The sequence below is a fragment of the Polypterus senegalus genome, chromosome 14 (genome assembly GCF_016835505.1).
Source record: "Polypterus senegalus isolate Bchr_013 chromosome 14, ASM1683550v1, whole genome shotgun sequence".
In the NCBI taxonomy this organism is placed as follows: domain Eukaryota; kingdom Metazoa; phylum Chordata; class Cladistia; order Polypteriformes; family Polypteridae; genus Polypterus; species Polypterus senegalus.
This window is the reverse complement of record NC_053167.1, coordinates 72,144,688-72,166,783: the sequence shown is the minus strand read 5'-3', so window position 1 is coordinate 72,166,783 and position 22,096 is coordinate 72,144,688. Positions and strand designations below refer to the sequence as shown.

At 35.7% G+C, this 22,096-nt stretch overlaps 1 protein-coding gene across 1 annotated transcript in view; it reads left to right on the top strand.

Moving 5' to 3' along the window:
• Positions 1-22,096, top strand: part of btbd8 (BTB domain containing 8) — a 96,475-nt gene that overhangs the window by 37,079 nt on the left and 37,300 nt on the right. Inside the window, exons 9-11 of the mRNA XM_039734875.1 lie at positions 8,761-8,857; positions 12,745-12,833; positions 16,033-16,135. Of these exons, the coding sequence (XP_039590809.1) occupies positions 8,761-8,857; positions 12,745-12,833; positions 16,033-16,135 (289 nt within the window). The remainder of the gene's footprint in view (positions 1-8,760; positions 8,858-12,744; positions 12,834-16,032; positions 16,136-22,096) is intronic.

Below are 22,096 nucleotides of genomic sequence, written 5' to 3'. Positions count from 1 at the left end.
ATTAGTTACAGTGAACCCTCGTTTATCACGGTTAATCCGTTCCAGACTCTACCGTGATAAATGAATTTTCGCGAAGTAGGATTCTTTATTTATAAATCGAATATTTTCGCAGTTAGAGTATAGAAAACCTGTTTACGACCTTCTAAATACGTGTTTTAACATTATTAGAGCCCTCTAGACATTAAATAACACCCTTTAGTCACCATTACACTCGTATTACCCAATATATTAGACAAAATAAGAGAAAACAAGACATATTAGACGTTACAAATATCATATTACTAGGTGCACTCGCCTTTTAAGGCGACCGACTTTTATCCTCAATTTTTGTGCGCTCCATGTGTACATCAGGCATGTAAGTGTAGGGAATGAGAATATCAAAGTGCCCATTCATAACATCTCCCGAAAACCTAAGTTTTTTTATCCCCTCAAGTGCCTGTCCAAAGTCGTACAATGTCAGCCCGAATCTGTACCGCTAAAGACGGAGTTTCATAGATGAGAATAAGCAAGCACCATCTCCCCTGATATTTACTACGCGGTGAGGCATTTGTACTCCATCAACATTAATTATTTCCAGAGACATAATTTTGTCTATTTTTCCAGCGCATGGCGCACAAAAGCAAGGGAACGATGAGAGCACCAGAACTCTGTTCACATCGCGTTGCTTCGTACCTCAAGCCGTAAGTAGTAAGTCTGTAATAAGCGGAATACCGCTACGCTTTGCACTCATGGGACGGAAGGACTATCACGAACGCTTTTATATAGTAGATTATTGTACTGTACATTTAATTGCACACAACCACTAACCTATGAAGGCACGACCTCAGTAGGAGAGTCTTCAGAAGTGGTGCAGTATCTTCAGCAGGTGCGTTGTTGTCTTCTTCCGCTGAAGGAGTACTAGGAGTAGGCAGTGGGTGTCTGGGTGCGCAGCTGAAGAACATCTTGATAGGCAGTTGCTGGCGCTGTCTTTTCATATGCGTGAGAAGGCTTTTGTAGGGTATTGCCATCTTTAATCATATCCAAGAGTTTCACCTTCTCCTGGATAGTAAGCATCTTCCTCCGGCGCTTAGTTTTATTGTCAGATGGCTTAGAAAAAGCAGCACGTTTAGGAGCCATCGTAGGGCTTAGATAAAAGTTCTCAGAAAGCGCATGCGTAGTGACGTAAGCGTGTATGAGAAAAAAATCGCGATAGAGTAAAGCCGCGAAAGTCGAAGTGTGATATAGCGAGGGATCACTGCACTTCATATTTATCCAGCAGAATGTTTTTTAACCTTTTTGGATTCTGTAATACATGTAGATTTGATTGATTTTATGTGGCAGAAATGATTCCTGACTTTTTGTTGTTTCTAGGATATTTTGCATTGTGAAAACACACAGTTTTAATGATATTTGATACAGTAATCTCTCCTCGATCACGGGGGTTGTGTTCCAGAACCCCCCGCGATAGGTGAAACCATATGTTTGTATGGTTATTTTTATATATTTTAAGCCCTTATAAACTCTCCCACACTGTTTATAAATATTCCCCACACAGTTATACAGCGTAAACCCTTTGTATTCTCTTAGATATTAGGTAAGATTCATTGAAGTTATGTATGTAAACACACTGTTTATATACAATAAAACCTAAATATTATTGTAAAGATACCGAGCATCTCCGATATCACATATGTTACAGACATTATGATAGACAGGCCACCAGCGATAAATACGTACAATGCAAGATAAATTGTATGCAGTAAATGTGTGTACAGTGACACTAAACATACAGTGGTGTGAAAAACTATTTGCCCCCTTCCTGATTTCTTATTCTTTTGCATGTTTGTCACACAAAATGTTTCTGATCATCAAACACATTTAACCATTAGTCAAATATAACACAAGTAAACACAAAATGCAGTTTTTAAATGATGGTTTTTATTATTTAGGGAGAAAAAAAAATCCAAACCTACATGGCCCTGTGTGAAAAAGTAATTGCCCCTTGTTAAAAATAACCTAACGGTGGTGTATCACACCTGAGTTCAATTTCCGTAGCCACCTCCAGGCCTGATTACTGCCACACTTGTTTGAATCAAGAAATCACTTAAATAGGAGCTGCCTGACACAGAGAAGTAGACCAAAAGCACCTCAAAAGCTAGACATCATGCCAAGATCCAAAGAAATTCAGGAACAAATGAGAACAGAAGTAACTGAGATCTATCAGTCTGGTTAAGGTTATAAAGCCATTTCTAAAGCTTTGGGACTCCAGCGAACCACAGTGAGAGCCATTATCCACAAATGGCAAAAACATGGAACAGTGGTGAACCTTCCCAGGAGTGGCCGACCGACCAAAATTACCCCAAGAGACGACTCATCCGAGAGGTCACAAAAGACCCCAGGACAACGTCTAAAGAACTGCAGGCCTCACTTGCCTCAATTAAGGTCAGTGTTCACGACTCCACCATAAGAAAGAGACTGGGCAAAAACGGCCCGCATGGCAGATTTCCAAGACGCAAACCACTGTTAAGCAAAAGAACATTAGGGCTCGTCTCAATTTTGCTAAGAAACATCTCAATGATTGCCAAGACTTTTGGGAAAATACCTTGTGGACTGATGAGACAAAAGTTGAACTTTTTGGAAGGCAAATATCCTGTTACATCTGGCGTAAATGGAACACAGCATTTCAGAAAAAGAACATCATACCAACAGTAAAATATGGTGGTGGTAGTGTGATGGTCTGGGGTTGTTTTGCTGCTTCAGGACCTGGAAGGCTTGCTGTGATAGATGGAACCATGAATTCTACTGTCTACCAAAAAATCCTGAAGGAGAATGTCCGGCCATCTGTTCGTCAACTCAAGCTGAAGCGATCTTGGGTGCTGCAACAGGACAATGACCCAAAACACACCAGCAAATCCACCCCTGAATGGCTGAAGAAAAACAAAATGAAGACTTTGGAGTGGCCTAGTCAAAGTCCTGACCTGAATCCAATTGAGATGCTATGGCATGACCTTAAAAAGGCGGTTCATGCTAGAAAACCCTCAAATAAAGCTGAATTACAACAATTCTGCAAAGATGAGTGGGCCAAAATTCCTCCAGAGTGCTGTAAAAGACTCATTGCAAGTTATCGCAAACGCTTGATTGCAGTTATTGCTGCTAAGGGTGGCCCAACCAGTTATTAGGTTCAGGGGGCAATTACTTTTTCACACAGGGCCATGTAGGTTTGGATTTTTTTTTTCTCCCTAAATAATAAAAACCATCATTTAAAAACTGCATTTTGTGTTTACTTGTGTTATATTTGACAAATGGTTAAATGTGTTTGATGATCAGGAACATTTTGTGTGACAAACATGCAAAAGAATAAGAAATCAGGAAGGGGGCAAATAGTTTTTCACACCACTGTATGTACATGTATTAAGTACTGTAAGTAGAAAATTAATTATGGTTACCAACAATGACACAACGGCTTGTCCGATAACGATGAGTTTAATTTTACTGCACAACAAAGGAGAGCGTTACAGCCCTTCTAAAGGAGCCTCTTCAGGTGACTGTGTAGCATCGCCGTTGTTCTTCTTCCGGTAGTCTTTAATCCAAATCCCTAAAGCCGATTCCATCTGGACTACTGCCTTATTACGTCCACTTACAACTCGTTTTGCACCCTGGTTAAAAGGACACTGCGGCCGTAGATCTTATATTCTTTTCCTCCTTTTTAAATAAAAAGAATCGTGGACTCATTGATGCTGTAATGGCGTCCTACAGCGGTGTAGCTTTTCCCTTCCTTCAACATATCCAAAACTTTTACCTTTTCGGCAGTAGTTAGCATCTTCCGTTGGCGCTTGGGCATGGCCTCTGAAGCAGTAGCAGGAGCAGATCATTTTGGAGCCATAACAAAGGGCTTGACTACGCACAAAGATAAACACAAAAGAGCACAAAAGTTAACTCTTTACACAGCGAAACACATTGATGCTGAATGAACGAGACGAGACTTCCTGGTTAACGCCGCGGAATCGAATTTGGCACTCCGTCGCTGAGCCAGTCAGCACACAGAAACTTAACTGCATGGTGTGATTGGTTAGCTTCTCAGCCATCCACCAATAGCGTCCCTTGTATGAAGTCAACTGGGCAAACCAACTGAGGAAGCATGTACCAGAAGTAAAAAGACCCATTGTCTGCTGAACCCGCAAAGCAGCGAAAAATCCACGTTATATATTTAGATATGCTTACATATAAAATCCACGATAGAGTAAAGCCACGAAAATCAAAGTGCAATATAGCGAGGGATTACTGTACATTATTTTCTTATGCCTTTCCGATTATTTGTTAGTTCTGAATTGTCACAAGAGTCACAATAAAATGATTAATTTATTCTGGTTTAAATTAAGAAATGGTGTTGTATATTCATATACATGCCAAGGACCTGTTTAAAAAAAAAAAAAAAAAAATTCGACAACTACAGAAACACTGAGTAAAACTCAACCAGCAGAAGTCCTAGGAGAAGAGGGATTTTTTATTGGAAAGATTTATTAAAAGTGGTGCTGCGAAAGTTGAGAGAAATCTGCAATGCAGATGTCTTTCTATCAACCAGAAAAATGTAAACGATAGACAATGTGGCACAAAAGGACAATATTTGAGAATGGGATGGTGGCTTAGGTGGCAATAGAGATGAGACTTTACAGACTCCCATTGTTATGGCTGTGCAAGACCAGATGGACACAGTCAGACCAATATAAACTGAACACAGGGGAACCACTACAGTACTCGGCACATGAAGAGGTGAGTGCTCCCTATACAAAAAAGGTTTCATCGATGTTGGGGAGATGAGCACAGAAGGTGCTGATTGGATGGGAAGCAAGAGAATCTGGTTTTATTACAGCAGCTTTTAGAATGTTATAGCAGTGAATCAGTTGGAATGTCATATAGTACTATGAATCACCTAAAGACGGCAAGAGAGAGATAAAAGAAATATTTACTAATGAATAACACAAGATTAGAAATGGTTGGAAGAAGAAGGATTTAAACATCATATGAGATTTTATGGCAAAGATTAGTGTGCATAATACACTAATGCACATGAAGAAGCTATGAAGAAGTGATATGGAAACATAGTTTAGTGGAGATGAATGATAATGGAGAAAAGTTAGTTGATTTGTGTGCATTAATTGATCTGGTTGTTGATGGGAGTGTGTTTTGACCTATTAAAAGTATACATAAAATGAATTCTCTAGGTCACATTAAAGAAAGCCGAAAAGATCAAATGTGTTACTTCCAGAAATTCAATAGAGCAATACAGGATGTTTGAGTCAAGAGAGGTGTTGATATAGCATCAAACCATCATGTTGTAGTGAAAATCCAGTTAAAATGCAATGGAAACAAGAAAATCAAAATTCAATAAAGAACTAATGATCCCAAAATGATCTCATACAGGAGTATGAATATGTAAAATTGAACCTATTAACCAGATAGCAAAATATTTTTATAGCTTTTAAAGGAATAAGTGAAAGAGAAGAAAGAAGCAATATATCTTAACAGAAGCAATATATCTTAAGTGAAACTTATCTTCTTATATAATACGCTACCGTGGCTGTTCGTTTGTCTGTCTGGGATTTTAAATCACCTGTAGCTCGCAAATTGTTTGACCTATTGACCTGAAATTTGGTACACATTGTGAAGACCGGCCTCGACCATGAACAGACACCAAGACAGCTTTGACAAAACACACATTTATTGTTCTTCTCTTCTTCCAACACAGCTCAATGCACACAACTCTCACTGTCCTCTGCTTACACTCTTCTTTTCCTGCCATCTGCTCTCCTCTCTCGCAATGCCCCGTCACACTACCTCCCAACTCTGGCTTTCGGAATGGAGTGAGGCGGCCCCTTTTATCCAGTACCTGGATGTACTCCAGGTGCTTCTTGACAAGCTTCCTGCAGCACTTCCAGGTGTGGCGGAAGTGCTGCAGTCCATGTTACCTAGAACCCAGAGGGGACTGGGCAGTCTAATGGTCTGGAATCCCTACAGATTTTATTTTTTTCTCCAGCCGCCTGGAGTTTTTTTTTGTTTTTTCTGTCCACCCTGGCCATTGGACCTTACTCTTATTCTATGTTAATTAATGTTGACTTATTTTATTTTCTTATTGTTTCTTTTGTTTTTCTATTCTTTATTATGTAAAGCACTTTGAGCTACTGTTTGTATGAAAATGTGCTATATAAATAAATGTTGTTCTTGGAACATTTTTTGCGTCACCCTCTCATGTCCAGGGAGAGGTATTGGCGCTCTCCTGGTCCTTCCACGTCCCTGACATCCTGACTGTGCAGCTGTCTATTACAACATATACTACGTGACATCTACTATCTGCTTTCGGGGTGATGATTGACTTCCAAGGTTATTTCCCTTTTTATTTTGATTTCATTTTATTGTAGATCCAACTCTCGGCAGCGGCCAACAGGGCAGCCGTGCATGCGCCGTTCTTATCCCTACCACCTTTACCGTCACTTCCCCTTCCTCTTCATATCTTAAATCATTCTTGAGGCAGAATGAAGTGAAAAATTAAAGACAACGTACTAAGTAATTGCAACACAAACACTGACTTAATCATTTTTAAAGTGAAAAGATGCCAACGAAAGAAGAGAAGAAGCGGACCGCTAGGGTGGAAAAAAGAAGAGCTGCTCAGGAAGCAGCAAGCGCATCAACCTCTGAGAAAATGAATACTAAACGTACAGAGAAAGAGTATGAAAACTGTGAATGCTCAAGTCAAGTGTATTCACTGCACACTATTGTGCAGTGCACTGTTACTGGTAGAATTATAAAAGAAAGGAGAAAAATAGTGACGGTTATTATAAGAGCAGAGCAAGATCAACAAAAGTAAAGTTGCAAGAAGAATACTGTGTGGCTAATAAAAGTAAAGAAAAATACCGAAGTAGATAAAAGTAATTACATAAATGGATTTTCACACAAAGAAGAAGAGGCCCCAAGAAACAGAAATATAAAGCAACTGAATAATATCACAAGAAGAAGAGACATGTTTTAGAGATAAATATGGTAAACTACTGTAAGAAACAGAACAACTCAACTGTTGGGTCTAATATTTAGAAGAATTGCTAAATAGACCTCAAACAAATAAGTCAAGTTACTTTGTTGTTGTTGTACCATCCATACAAAATATTGCAACATACAGTGGCAAAAAATATTTTCTAAGGACGATTGTGCAACATATACATAAACACAGAACAAGTGCAAGACAGGTAAATAACTATACTGTACTAAAAATAGATTAAAAAAAAATAGGTAAGTGAATTGATAGTAATAATTTGAAATAAATAGTAATAATTAACAAAAACAACTAATAGACAACTAAACAACTAAACTAATAGAAAGCAATAGTAACAAGTGTAATAAATGTACTGCAAATAAATAAGCTATTTGGAGCAGACCTGAGGGTAGGACCACAGCACAGAGTTCAGACAGCCAAGGAGTAGTAGCTGTTGCAGAACCTGGAAGAACTGGTTTGGATGCTACAGTATCTTCTGTCAGATGGAAATGGCATAAAGAGACTGTGGGAGGGATGGTAGCTTTCCCTCACAATGCTAAAAGATTAGCTAAAGGAAACACTTTATAAACATGTCTTTAATGGAGGACAGAGAGGTTCCAACATTCTTTTCTGCTGTGTGCACTATCCTTTGTAGGACTGTATGGTTAGAGACACTGCAGTTCCTAAACAAGACAGTCATGTAGCTGGTCAGAATGAATTTCATGATGCCCTTATAGAATGTGATGAGAATGTGGGGAGGTAGTCTTGCCTTCTTCAGCCACTGAAGGAAGTGGAGACGCTGTTGTGCCTTCTTCGCTAAGGAGGTGTTCCAGTTATAGAGGTTTCACTGAGGACGGCAGGCAAAGTTGTTAACAAAGTAATTGTAGAAAAAGTGAAGGGACCAATAGATTATAAACTAAGAGAGAAATAAGCCTGCTTCATGGGGAAGTGACCATGTACTGATCAGGTAGACACACTGAGAATAATTATTGAACAATCAAATGGAACTCTCAACCCTTTCTAAATATTGTGGATTATGAGAAAGTCTTTAGTAGCAAATGGAAAAGTAACAGAAATTAGAGCTAGAGGCAAGTATAAAACAGGGTTGCTTGTTGTTAATGTTCTTGTTCTTGCTTGTCACAGAGTGGGTTATGAAAAGTATTACAAAGGGTAAAAGAGGCAGAATTGAATTTAAATGTATACAGTTGACTAGATGATTTTGATTATGTGGATGAGATGGCACTTCTGTCATATACACCAGTTACAAACACACGACAACACCTCTGAATTAAGTAAAAAATCTAGCCAGGTGGAACTACAGATCTTCAAAGAAAACACAAAAATCCTATAGGTACATACCTTTAGTGAGGTCCACTGTGCTAGAAGGGGTACTTTTAGCAGACAAGACTTTTTAAAATACTTTAGGAATATTTACAAGATTGGTGGGACAGATGGGGATGTAAAAGTGAGGATAGGAAAAACAAGAGTAGCCTTCAAAATAGCCTCAGAATACATGGGCTTCAATCAGTTTTCAGTGCCATAACCTTCAACCTTTATGATGATACTTAAATTCAGTCTATGAGAGTAACACTTAAAAATTAAGTTGTCATTTTTTTTATTATTTGCATCATCCATGTTTATATTTTAAGGTGACATGGCAGGTAAGGTTTTTATAAACTATGTTTATAGAAAAGTATTCTATTAATTAGATTTACAGTATAGAATTACCACATATTTGTTTTTTTTTCCTTTCCCAGCCAGGTGCTGAGTGTCGCAGACATGTTTGGTTTAGATGGTCTGAAAGAAGTAGCAGTATTATATTTAAAGAGAGACTACTGCCGTTTTTTCCAGAAGGTACTACTTTGCTTTTTTTTTTTAAATAAGTGTAGTTATGATGCTGTATGTAGAACATAATAATACTATTTGAAGTTAACTTTCTCTGACATTTTTAATCGTGAAAATTGTCAATGGTGTAAAATGTTCTAGTTTTGGATGACTAGTTCTCATCCAGGTTTGCTTCCTATGCATTAGAATATGTACCTTTATTATGATTATCAACCCCCCAGCCCCAATTACCCCACTGAAGGGGGCCCTGAGTTTGACTTTTCACCTCCTTTGAGCGAGCTATGCCTAGTAATATTTCCAATGGAAATGACTACAGGTACTCTTATTCTTACTCTTATTCTTATTACATACCCAGTCTACCTTAAGTACTCCTTTAACTGGAGACACAGAAATGAAATGTCAACTGCTTTACTGTATAACGAGTGCAAACACAGCAAGCCTGTATAGGACTCTCTTTTTGGCTTCATGTAACTGTCTCCGATGGAGAATAATCAGTAAGTAATCAGTCATCAACATGTCTCTCTGGTTGTTGCTGTAAAAAAACCAAAGACTAGCTTGTATACTTTGAAATATATACATTACAAGTTTCTATCATCTGTAGGTTATAGTGTATTTTTCTTGTTTCAGAACAGTGTCAACATGAATTCTGAAAACCACATTTCAAGTATTTTGCTGCCATCAAATTTTTAACACTGGACAGCCATATGCCTTTTAACTATGACAAAAACCTGTGCCTGTTGGGTGCCCAGAATGTTAACTCCTAAAACGAAGTATCGCAGAATTCAGTGTTACAAAGAGTTAATAAATACTGATTGGAAGAAATAAAAAAAAAAAATCACTAAATTAAACTTCATCATTAAACAAGCTGCAGTTATATTTCTTCTTTAACCAGGCAAGGAACATTCCGAGTGTTCTAACTATCATTCTCTAACACTAATGGATTCGGGACATTAAATTGCTGGTTAAGGCAATTACATGTGGCCTGCAGATCATGGTTCATAAATCAATTCACCCCAGTCAGATTTATTAAATCTCATCAGACTTCAGATAATATCTGCCGCCTACGTATTATGGATGCTGCTCCAGCTATATCACGCCCTGCTGCTCTCTTCTTACTCAATGCAAAGAAGGCCTTTGGATGAATTGGTCTTTTCAGTGACAGGTCTTGGAGAAGATTGGATTCAGACGATAGTTTGTAAATATGGCTACAACTCTTTACTCTTCTCCTTCTTCCGCCCTTCTCAGAAATTCAAATATTTCTCAACTTTTTTGACTATATAAAGATGCCAGACAAAGTTGTCCCCTCATTCCTTTACTTTTTAATTTTTCTCTTAAGCTCTCTTACTCAGTCACAGATTTTCCTAAAGTCCACAAAATAAGCATAAAAGGGTTTGTCAGACTCGCATGTCATCTGAAATATCCATAAAAGGATAAAGAGTTGGTCCATTGTTTCGCACTCATGTTGTACTACATGGTGCGGCAGAAATAACTCCACATTTCAAAGGGGGATTGAAGAAAAATGCTATGAGGTATCACCAAAAACGTTTTATTTTGCAAATCTAGATATAAAAAGTTTTTTTTTATTTTAAGTTTTAAAAATAAAATCGTCCAAATGGTGGCCTTGATGGCTGATGAACATTTGGAGCCGTTCTTGGAAGTTTTTCATCACTCTTACTAACATGTCGGGCGAAATTCCTTTAATTTCTTCTTGAATAGCCTCCTTTAGTTGGTCCAAGTACCGAGGACGATGTTTGAAAACCTTACTCTTACTCTTTGAACCCACAGCAAAATCATTTTTCGGTCTGGAACACTTTCATTAGCATGTAAACCGAACTGTGTGCGAAACACTCTCTGCGTGGCAGCTACTGATTCGCCATTTTTGAAAAAAGCCTCCACTACAAAGCCTCGATGCTCACCTGACCACGGCATTGTGACGACTGAAAACTTTATTATGTACCATACCTAATGGAATGGACCACACCCCTCTACCTGCTTTGGGGACCCCACAGTGATTTTTCGAAATGTGGGAGAGTTATTTCTGCTGCACCCTGTATTTGTCCACATGTATGTGTGGTTAGAGTTAAAGCTACAGAATTAGGCTTCCTAAAGACTTAGCAGTTACTTAAAGTTACATCTCCAATTCAAAGTCAGACTGTTTTTTATGATTGAGATGGGGAAAAAAATAGAATAAATTAATACAATAATTCTTTTGCCTAATATGTGATCAATACTCTGAAACCAAGTTAAACTGGCAGGCATATTTGCATTGGGTGCAGGAATCTTATAAAAAATTCACTCCGACATACAGTGTACCCCACATGTTGTCATAACTGCAGAGACTATAGTACCAAATTCTGCAGCCATGTTTACGTTAGAGGTTTGGGGTGATTTTGGTTTTTGCATTGTTATAGCAAAGAAAAATCTTATGAATCATGAAATTTGTAAGCATTGTCATATTAAAATCGTGTACTGAAGCACACTATTAACCTAGCCAGTCTTTCCAACTTCAACAAATGGGAGGGCTTGAAGGCAAATTTATACCGAACCTCGAATTTATTGTGTGCAAACTGATGCAGTCGGAGAAAAACACATTTGTCTGCAGAGCAGGATACCACCAATGCTTTGTTTGGGAATGCAAAGCACTACAGGAAATCCCGATGGTTAATTAAAATGAACCATATATCAATAATTGAGAACTGAATAGTGTTTTGCTTATGTATAAAAGGTTACACAAGAATTCCCCTAAAGCTGAACGTATAAATTGTGTCAGTGTGTGTGTGCTACAGTGTATACCACAACAATATTCCCGTCTTTCTTTGGTGATGGCTGAGAAATGTGAAATCAGTTTTTACAGTTAGAAAATTGTTTGCTTAAAGCTAACAGTTGAAATTATTTGAACTTTACCTTCAGTCAAATAAAAATATATTAATATATTTCAGTATATTCTAGAACTTAATGACATTTTAAAGCATAAAATATTACCACAGTATTGTATCATAACCTAAGTATTGGATTAATAGTGTGTCATAGTGTTATTATTATAATTTATTCTTGCAATTCCCACCCCTCCCTGCAGATGTCACATTTTTCCATGCTGAATCATAATGGTTTGTAGGAATTTATTTCACGCCATATTACAATAAGTTACTCATATTTAGTCTGATGCTTGATCTTTCCTTAGATGGACTTTCTTTAATATTGGTGGCTTCTCCAGTAGTTGGTTGTTACCAACAGGTACTAAGGTTGCTGCTGTAACAGGCATCAATCAGTACTCAATCACAAGTCTTTGCAACAGTTCGTTACTGAGATCTTGATCAGGGTCCTCATAGACTCAGGCTTCCAAGTCAGTGTTAAAATTATTGTCAATATAAGATCTAAACTTGCCAGCAGAGCTCTGTGTTTTAGGTGTTCATTACACTCTGTTACTACCAGTTTGAGTCTCCAGGGTCTGTGCACCTGAGGCTATGACTCTTTGTCCCATCTCGTCCTGTCCTGTACTTAGGGCATCCACATGATTACTTTTCCTAGAGTAAATAAGGAATCACTTTTGGAACAGTTGGAAACTAGTTGATGGTACTCACAGGAGTATACTCGTTTCCTGAGGATTAGTTCAGTGTGTTTCTTGCTGTAAACAATAACAAAAAATACACTGCTTGAGAAGCCTGTGAGTTTTTTTTAGTGAGACTTGTTGCATCTTACTAGTGAGTGAAGCTTACTAGTGTTGTATTCTTCTTTCTGTTTTTCCTGTTTTATTATTCTGTGTTTATTTAAATGAAAGTATTATAATTTGCATATACTAGGAAGGAACTAATTTAATGTGAATCACTGCAAGTACAATGTTATGAAAAAAGAGTAACTTATTTACACTGTAATTCTTGTATGTTTGCCTTTTTCAGCCAATTCCTGGTACACAACAGTCTGTTTTAGAGTGCCTTTCCATCTCCCATTTGTTTAACCTTGAATGTTTGTATAATTTGTGCCTCAGGTGGGTTAAACTTTACTTTTTTTTAGTATTAAATGTCCATTGTTTCTGTTATCACACAAGAGCTTTTGAGACATGATGCAGAGAAGTGATTTTTTTCTCAAGGCTCACTGTGTTTGCTGTCTTTTTGTTTTTCTTTTGAGGTTTTTGCACTGAGTAATTTCATCAAATAGAATATGGCTTGAGTATATCTATTTAATAACTAGTTTTAATAATCTTTGATGGGCTGAGATGACAGGCTTTAGCTTGCCTGTATAGCAGCTGTTGTCAATCAGCATAACATACTGTGTGGACTGTTAACACAAATATGAGTTCATTCCTGGAGAGAAACTGCAGAGAATCTACAAAATTACAGAGGCAAGGCAATAAATAGGTGAATGCCTAAGTGCAGTATGTTATCTGAATGTTCTGCTTTGATTTTAAGCAAACAAAATGTTATTTTGTTTGTTAAAATTATGCTGCCTGTTATTATTTTTGTTTCTACTTCTGTTCTGGCACTGCACTATATTATACAGTTTTGATGTCATAAGCAGTACTGCTTACAAAAGAGATACTTGATGCAGATGTCTGAAGAGAAATAAAGACACAACAGTTTTAAAATAATAATCTGAATGTTAAAAATACCTAACTTTTAAATATAATAAATCCATTCATGTTTTCATGCAGTACAGTATACTCTGCCAAGCTACGCCAAATGTGACTAATAACAGCATGTTCCAAAAAAATGTTTCTTTCATCAGTACTATTTTGTTTTTCTTTTACTGTGACTTAATATCTTAATTATTTATTGCCAATTATCTTTAAAGCTTCAAAAATGTATTTCAGCCCTATACACACTCACCTCAACAAAGTCTTTATTGTTCCACTGACAGAAAATCTTCTTTCTTCCATGGCTACTTTTTAGATCCTTACATGTTTCCTTCTGTTTTCTACATATATCTACTTTCTCCCTATTCATTTCTTCCCTCACTTTACCAGATTTTGGCATTATGAAGTGGACAGGTGTGGGTTCCTACACCAGTGATTTGTATCATTTGAGTAGGTGTTGAAACAGTAAAAGATCACATTTCAAAAGTGTGCGCATTACATATATTACCAGTGTTTGTGTGGATTTTCCAAAGTCATTTTCATATTTGTTAGGGATTATTTTACTTACAAAATGTACAGTTTTTCAACAAAATGTAAAATCTTTTATCTTACCTCTTTTTTTTTTTTAACAATGCATCAAATAGCAACTTTACATTCCACTGATAAGAACTTTAATATTTCTTAAATTTAAACTAAACTAAAACTAAAAAAATGGATCAGTAGGCTTTATGCCTTAGGAACCAAGTTACTTGAGCTATTCTATATCATTTCAGTAATTGTTTACCACTCTGATGCTGATCTTTCTGATCATAGAAAAGGTCATTATGAAAGCAATTGATGAGAAGAATTCATAATTAATTGCAGAATTACGGTATTTGAGGGTTCCTCTAGGGTGCCCACTTCACTTGCACGATTTGCCTCAAAAGTGAATCAGCACATCATCATTACCTAATAGGTGTAAATTTCGAGTTTTGTATTTTTCCATCCAGCCATTTTAGCTCTAGACTGTCCTCAAGAAAATGTGACACACAGACACATACACACACAGAGACACACACCCATCATCAAGATATTGATGTTTTCGGTATCGGGGGATCCTAAAACGCTGAAATCCATTGAAAACCGGACATCAAAATTTTTTACAAATTTAAAGCTTTTGCACCTCCTCCATAGACAATAGGTTATGGTGTGGGAGGGTGCAAAGCAAAAAAGACCAGCCATCACAAGGTTTTCATACTTTGTTCAGCTAATCTAATAATAAGAAGAAGAATTAGGACAAAGCAACACTTACAGACACTTTTCTTAAACAGGAATCTACACTTTGATATATAATTGCCTTGTAGAATAAAGTGTGTATTTGCAAGGTACACTGTATGGGCCTGCATCTCTTTCAGAAAAAAAAAATATTTGTCTAAAAAAAGGTTGCATCATTTGCATTGCTTGCTGCCTTTGGCCTTGCATATTTGTGTGAGAAAATATTTTCTCATCTGAACTTCATTCTTAGCCCCACTCAAAGCCGACGTATAATGAAACACTCAAACGCATGCATACAGTATAAAGTCACAACATACAGTACAAACCACAGATAGATGAGCTCAGCACGTGTAAACAGGCCAAGGAATCCAATTAATTGGTAAGTCTAAATATTTTCTTTTTTTAAAATTATTTTTATTTATGTGACTAATTTCTGCTCTTTTTATGTAGTAACTGGTGTTGACCAGAACGTTAGTGCTTAAACTGAACTTACTTGTATAATTGACATTTGAAACAATACATTTACTGATACCTTTTAGGGACTCAAATCTACCCTGCAAGTGGAGGTCTTAAATCATTTTTTGAACAGGGTTTAAATATCACTCCTCGGTCCTTGCTATTGCAGTTTAGAGTCAAATCAGGATGTGAATGTGAGAATTTCATTGTGAGAAGAAAACGTTTCAGATAATCTGATAGAAAGTGAGGAAGACATCATTTCAGACAGTCTGGGGAAAGACCAAGTAGGAATGAAGATGTCAATTAATCTTTATTGTTATCTTTTTTTTACTATAAGATCCCTCTCTGATCATCCTTTCTTTGTATAATAAGAATAAAAATATACAGTATTTGGATGATTTTTTTTTAGTTTTATTTGACATATTCAGAGTATGGAGAAAGACCTGGGCATGCTCTTTTGTCACAAATAAAAAAATATGTAGTTTGCAAATATAAAAAAATATGCACTTTATTTTGTTTGTTTTATTTTATTTATTTGTCTTTTGTAATTTTAATGTTTCCTAACTTCAAAACACTGAGCTACATATTTTTTATGAAAACGTGTTATAGAAATGAATGCTGTTTTTGTTGTTTATTGATACAGAACATTCACTAAATTTTTACCTAGAGTAATAACTTCATAATGAATGAGAAATAAATTATCATAATTATTCACAAGTCACCACTATTGCAATTCTTTAAATAATATGAACTTCTTTAGTTCTCTTTTGGGGTCAGTAAAATCTTTAGCAGTCTTATTCTATAATCAACCACTTTAAATATGAGTTTAGGTGGTTTCAAATATAGACGGTCTATCTTTGTTTTGTATTTAATACATTGTAAACCAAATTATTTTTCTGTTTAGGTGGGTTGCAAAATATTTCTTGAAGTGCTGGTCTGGAAGAAATTTTGCATTCCTTCCAATGGAGATGCAAAGAGCTTGCCTGTGTTCTGTCACCCAGTCCATGGTATGTTTGTTGTTAAGTGCCATGTGTGATTTGGTACTCTGATTTCTTAAAATGTTGAATTTATTCACTTTATTTCTGAATGCTCAATTCTACTAGTTCTCTGTTTTTTAAACCGTGGAGGAAAATGTAACAAACTGAATTAGAAATGACGCTCATTTTGCAAGTAATGGAGAGGTTAATTATTTCAAACAATGAATGCACTGACAATTCCAAGTAAACTGTGAAGATAATAATTGGTCTGTTTTCCTTCTGGTTTTCAATTCCTTTTAGAAACATGCTTTATTCATGTAGAGTCTGGAAATGCAGTACTTGAACTGTGAAATTATATACTGTGTAACTGAAACATTGTCATTTTTGAAGTAATATAGAAATAATATATAGTTTTAGGTATTTTTTATTTTCTTAAAGCTTCATCTGTGTTGTTTTGACATTAATTAAATACTATGTAAACAGTAGAAATATTCCAATAAAAATGCAGTAATGTCTATATATGTTTTTTTTGTCTGAATGAAATACATGGCAATTATTAACTTAAAAACCAGGTCATCCTGACTAATGCTGCCTAAAGCATCATAGAAAAACTAAACTAGGTTACATACAGATGGATTTATTCATTGATTTATGTCATAATGTTGAGAGCATGTTTATTAGTTTCAACAAGTTCACCTTTAATACTGCAGGATATTAAATAATTTCTGTTGGTTCAGAAATTGCTGTGCTTATTTAAAGTGAGCACTGCAGGGTGCATTGCATTTGAGATAAAATTAATCCATAAGAGGGGTTACTTGAGTCTTCAACAAATGTGCTATTGTTTCCATGATTTTTGCCAGATATTTTGCTGCTATTCTTTTAAAAATGCATGTTATGTACAGTATGGCTGAAAACAGTTTAAATATACTTGCTGATTATGAGAAGGAAACCAAATCTGTAATAGCAAAGCTCTGTAAATCTACAGCTATACACCTTGCTGTTTTAAGTAATGTAATCATTTTCATATTTGCATTCTATTGGGCTCCTTATGGCTCATATTTTAGAGTAAACCGCTGTTTGTAGTGACATTGAAGCCCAAGAGGTGGAACAGGGTGAGGTGGGGATGATAAGTGTAGTTTTGCTTGTTTAGAGTTATTGTCTTTTTACAGTTTCACTAAGATTCCATTTGAGAATAACTCATAAAATCAAACTATCCATCCATTATCCAACCCGCTATATTTTAACACAGGGTCACGGGGGTCTGCTGGAGCCAATCCAAGCCATCACAGGGCACAAGGCAGGAAACAAACCCCAGGCAGGGTGCCAGTCCACCGCAGGGCATGCACACACACACACCAAGCACACACTAGGGACAATTTAGGATTGCCAATGCACCTAACCTGCATGTCTTTGGACTATGGGAGGGAACCCATGTAGACACGGGGAGAACATGCAAACTCCATGCAGGGAGGACCCGGGAAATGAACCCGGGTGTCTTAACTGCGAGGCAGCAGCGATACCCACTGAGCCACCATGCCGCCCTAAAATAAAACTAAGTCCTATTAATTAAAAATGTTCTGTATATACTGTACTGTATTTAAATAAATATGGATTTTTTCTTTATAGTTTTTAATAAGTACAATACATATTTAAATATTCTAATAGAGGCCAGGTTTTCCCTTAATGCACACAATATATGTTGATTTTTATCTTACACCTTCTGTAAGATCCTGTATAAATGGTTATTATCTAAACAATATAAATGGTAATATCTTCATTAACTAAAGTGTTTTTCTAAATAATAATTATGTATTCAAATTTATAAAAAGCAGACATTTAATGTGTTCCATATATAGATTGGGTCATTTTAGGGCAGGGATTTTCAGCTCATGGTATCAGACAATACTGAAATTGTTTTCCTTTCAATTAATGTATTCCTACACAACAGCCAAATATTCTTTAGGTAAAACTCCCTAAACTATTTTGCATTCATTCTCTATAGTAGTGCTAAACCACTATAGATTTAATATATTTTTGGTGTTGGTGTTCTGCGGCTTCCACTCTGCCTGCAGCTTCTGTCATAATAAGCAGGCTGTAGCATTTGTCATCCATTTTATGTAATCACTGATTAATTTGTGAATAATTCTTTAGCTAGGTAGATGGCAATATTTATCATGGTATATAAACACCTTTTTTTTGGAGAAAACAGAACCTGCAGTATTATCAAATAACTCAAAAGACCAGATTAGGATTTCTTATGTTTCTATTAAACAAAAGCAAAGGTAGAGATAACAATATTTTAATTCAGTAATTCATGGTAGAAGATAATACTATAGTATTTGTGTTTTTTGTACACAACTGAGAAACTAGAATTGTAAATACAATGTTCATTCCCAAATAACACAATGTACAGTCAAACAAATTATAAATATGCATATGATCTGAACAGTACCATATATTAAATAACAAATTCATAATACTAATATGCAATATTGTCAGTCAGCCAGTCATTATCCTACCCACTATATCCTAACACAGGGTCACGGGGGGGTCTGCTGGAGCCAGTCCCAGCCAGCACAGGGCGCAAGGCAGGAACAAACCCCGGGCAGGGCGCCAGCCCATCACAGGGCACTGTGATATTGTACATTCAATTAATTATAGTATTATCACCAATCAATATTTTTTTTTTTTTATTATAGTTTTGTTACTACTACTGTACCTCTTTTTCTTTAATAGAAACTTTTAAACGTCCTAACCTGCTGCTTGGCAGTCATACTTATGTTTAATTTTGAAATTTAAGGATATAATCACATATATGTAGTAAAACTATGGTTCATAATACGTAATTAGCTATTTAGATTGATAATAAACCTTAAAAGGCTTATAAATGTTTTGAATCCTATATTCTAATGAAGTGTATCATTCATCTTTTAAGATAAGATTTAAGATATGATAAGCATGTTACTGCCAGTATTATGCTTTTAATCCTTGCTCAAAGATACTATTGGAGAAGTAAAGATTGTAGCACAGTTTAATAGGAGGTAGGGATACTGCATCTTGTCAGCTGTGGCCATGTCTTATGTAATTGCTCATCCCAGTTTAACTTCTCCTGTCACACTATTAACTCATGATTTGATTGACTGGATTTGGCAGTAGGTAAAGTAGAAACAATTGCAATAACAATGGTAACCACATGTTTTGGGAAACATAACAAAACTTTACTTTCAGGTAGCTAGCCAATGTTACATTACACAAATGCTAGTTCCTCAGTTCCTTTTATTTAACAGTGCTTTGTGCTTTTTCTACCACTCCACAAATATCTTTAAAACAAAGAGATCAAATCAAGTTCTTTAATTGAGAATAGGAGGCAATGGAGGGCAGAGCTGAAAAGAACGGGTAGAAGAAAAGGGATAGGCCTGACACATCACCCCAGGGTTGCATCGGATGATTTTGCAAATTTGAGTTCAAACAGGGTCCTAACAGCTCTCGTATACAAAAAGAATTTCTAGGACTTCCTGAAAAAAATATTTATTGGTATTTATTGCCCATGCTAAGCTTACTACCCACATAAGGATCAAGCCATAGAAATGGAGATTAATTAGAAGGGTTGTGAGTTGTCTACATTTTAGGAAGCTGAAGAGAAGAGCTGAAAAAGTGGAAATTAAATGTTAAAAAGAAATCATGTAAAGGATCAGGTTTGTTAAATTCTGTAAAATCTTGCTTGCTTGTTTTTTTTGTGTGTGTTTTTAAAATTATCAGAAAAATCTGTGTCTAACCTATAAAAAATTATGATATTCAAATAAGAATGGGAGTCACAAACAGGTGGTGGTGTTCCGTACTAATATACTGAATTATTGTAAAACATCGGCTACTTTTTTATGTAACTAGTCTTGTAGACATTTTATTTAATCTGTTCCATACTAAACATGTATGTAGCTGCTGGTAAGGTAGGATCAAGCATGGTTCAAATGTGTACCAAAGGAAATCTCTCAGTCCAAAAAAGGTTTATTTTAAAAACATTTAGTGAAAATTCTAAGCAAATAGTCCACACAAGAGTAGAGAAAAGTTGTTATATACATAGAATAAAGGGGAAAAAAGGAAATATGTTTCTTCTTGTTAAACTTCAATTGTTTCTATACTTAATGATGAGTAATTTCGCTGTGCTTTACTTCACATTCAATACGTTCTAAGCATACGGCTCTGCACATACAACTGAGCATGTTAGGGCACAGTTTGAAACCATGTGCCTTCCAAGCCTTACCTATGGCAACTTAGATCACTAACTGAGAATAATCTATGGTTAGAGGGACAAGAAAGAGTCAGAATATACCGATTCAATTCAGCTTGTGGGGACTGTAAGAACCTCCCATATGCAAAGCACTAATTTATAGGCAAACATTTAATATAACTAAGAAAATACTTCTGTCAAATTAACATGACCTAAATAACTGGGAAATGGCTATTACATTGTACCTATATTTACTTTTGTGCTTTGAGGCATTGAAGTGGTAATATGTTTTATTTCTATATTATTAAAAAAAACATGCATTTCTGTGGTAAGACAAGCTTATAGATTTTTTGAATAATGTGTTCAAATATTGTTTATCTGTTACTTTTTGTGGCAAGGTTAAAACGTTATCACATATCATATGCTGAGTCCTACAAATTTACCTTTTTTAATAAGGTAAAAGCACAGGTCATTGCTTGTATAGCTTTGGGTTGTCACATAGACTTGTAAAGATTTTATATAATTAATAATCTGCTTCACACTATATATGTATCTATGTTTATGATATGTACATGCATGCTTTGTTGTATTGAAATATTTCATCTTATTATTAAAGCAGAAAGTGTCTGTATGGTGTGAAAAGGTGAAATGTTTTTTTTTATACAAATTGCATTACACAGACTAATAAAAACAAAAATGTATGTGACATCTGAATTCACTCTTAAGTCCATAACTTGATTAAAAAATGAAAAATTACTTTGCTGGAAGAAAATGCAGCTGTTATGGACAGGGATAGAAATGTTGCATTTTAATTGGCTATCAGTATATACCAGCTATTCACAACTGGCCTCTATTAGTCTGTGGCTGTTTTCTGTTCTTTGTTGAATCACAGGTTTAATTACAATAGAAGAATCATATTTGCCCTCAGTCTGTAAGACATGAAATGTATAATAGTGTCTTTTTATGTAAGACTATTGTATTTTATTAGTTAAGTTATATTTTCAGTTTTGTATTATTTCATTGGATTTGCTGTGACCCTTCTTTCTAAGTAGCAGTGAAAAAGAATATGCAGACATGGGTGTAACTAACATGCATCCTACAGCAGCGTCAGCAATCCCCACATCTCTATTAGATATTTTAGACTGAGTACTCTGGAAGAACATTGAAGGAAAAGCAGAATTTTAAGTGTGATAAGTAAAACAACAAAATTATAGTAGGCATGCGTAAAATGTATTCATAAATCTACAACAATTCTATTATAGTTAAACAGGAGCAAATGTTTGAGCCCCCTACACTCAGCTTAATAGAATGTTTTCTGCAAGACAGCTATTATTTTCTTGTTGTAAGTAGGTTTATGCACAATTTTTTCAAGGCTCATTTTCCTAAAGCACAGTGCTTTGTTAAACAACAAATGAATCTAGCATGGAGCAGTCCTGATCATAACTGTTCCCTCAAAAACTCCAAAGAAGAAATTCTAAGAACTGCTAGGCACTTTATAGAGTTGTTTCTACACGGAAAGTGGCCTATTGAGTAATATAAATTTTTGAGTGCAAAAATTATACTGTAAGTATATGCGATACAATAACCATTACACTGTATAGTTAAAAATCCAATTTAGCATAAAAAATCACTGTTTAGACCACATGACCATTTCCATTTATTCTGGTGTTAAGAATACATTTATTTTAGAAGTTAATTTATTTAAACCAATTGCTTACTGGGAATTATGATTATTACTCTTTTACATAATACTAATCTGGATA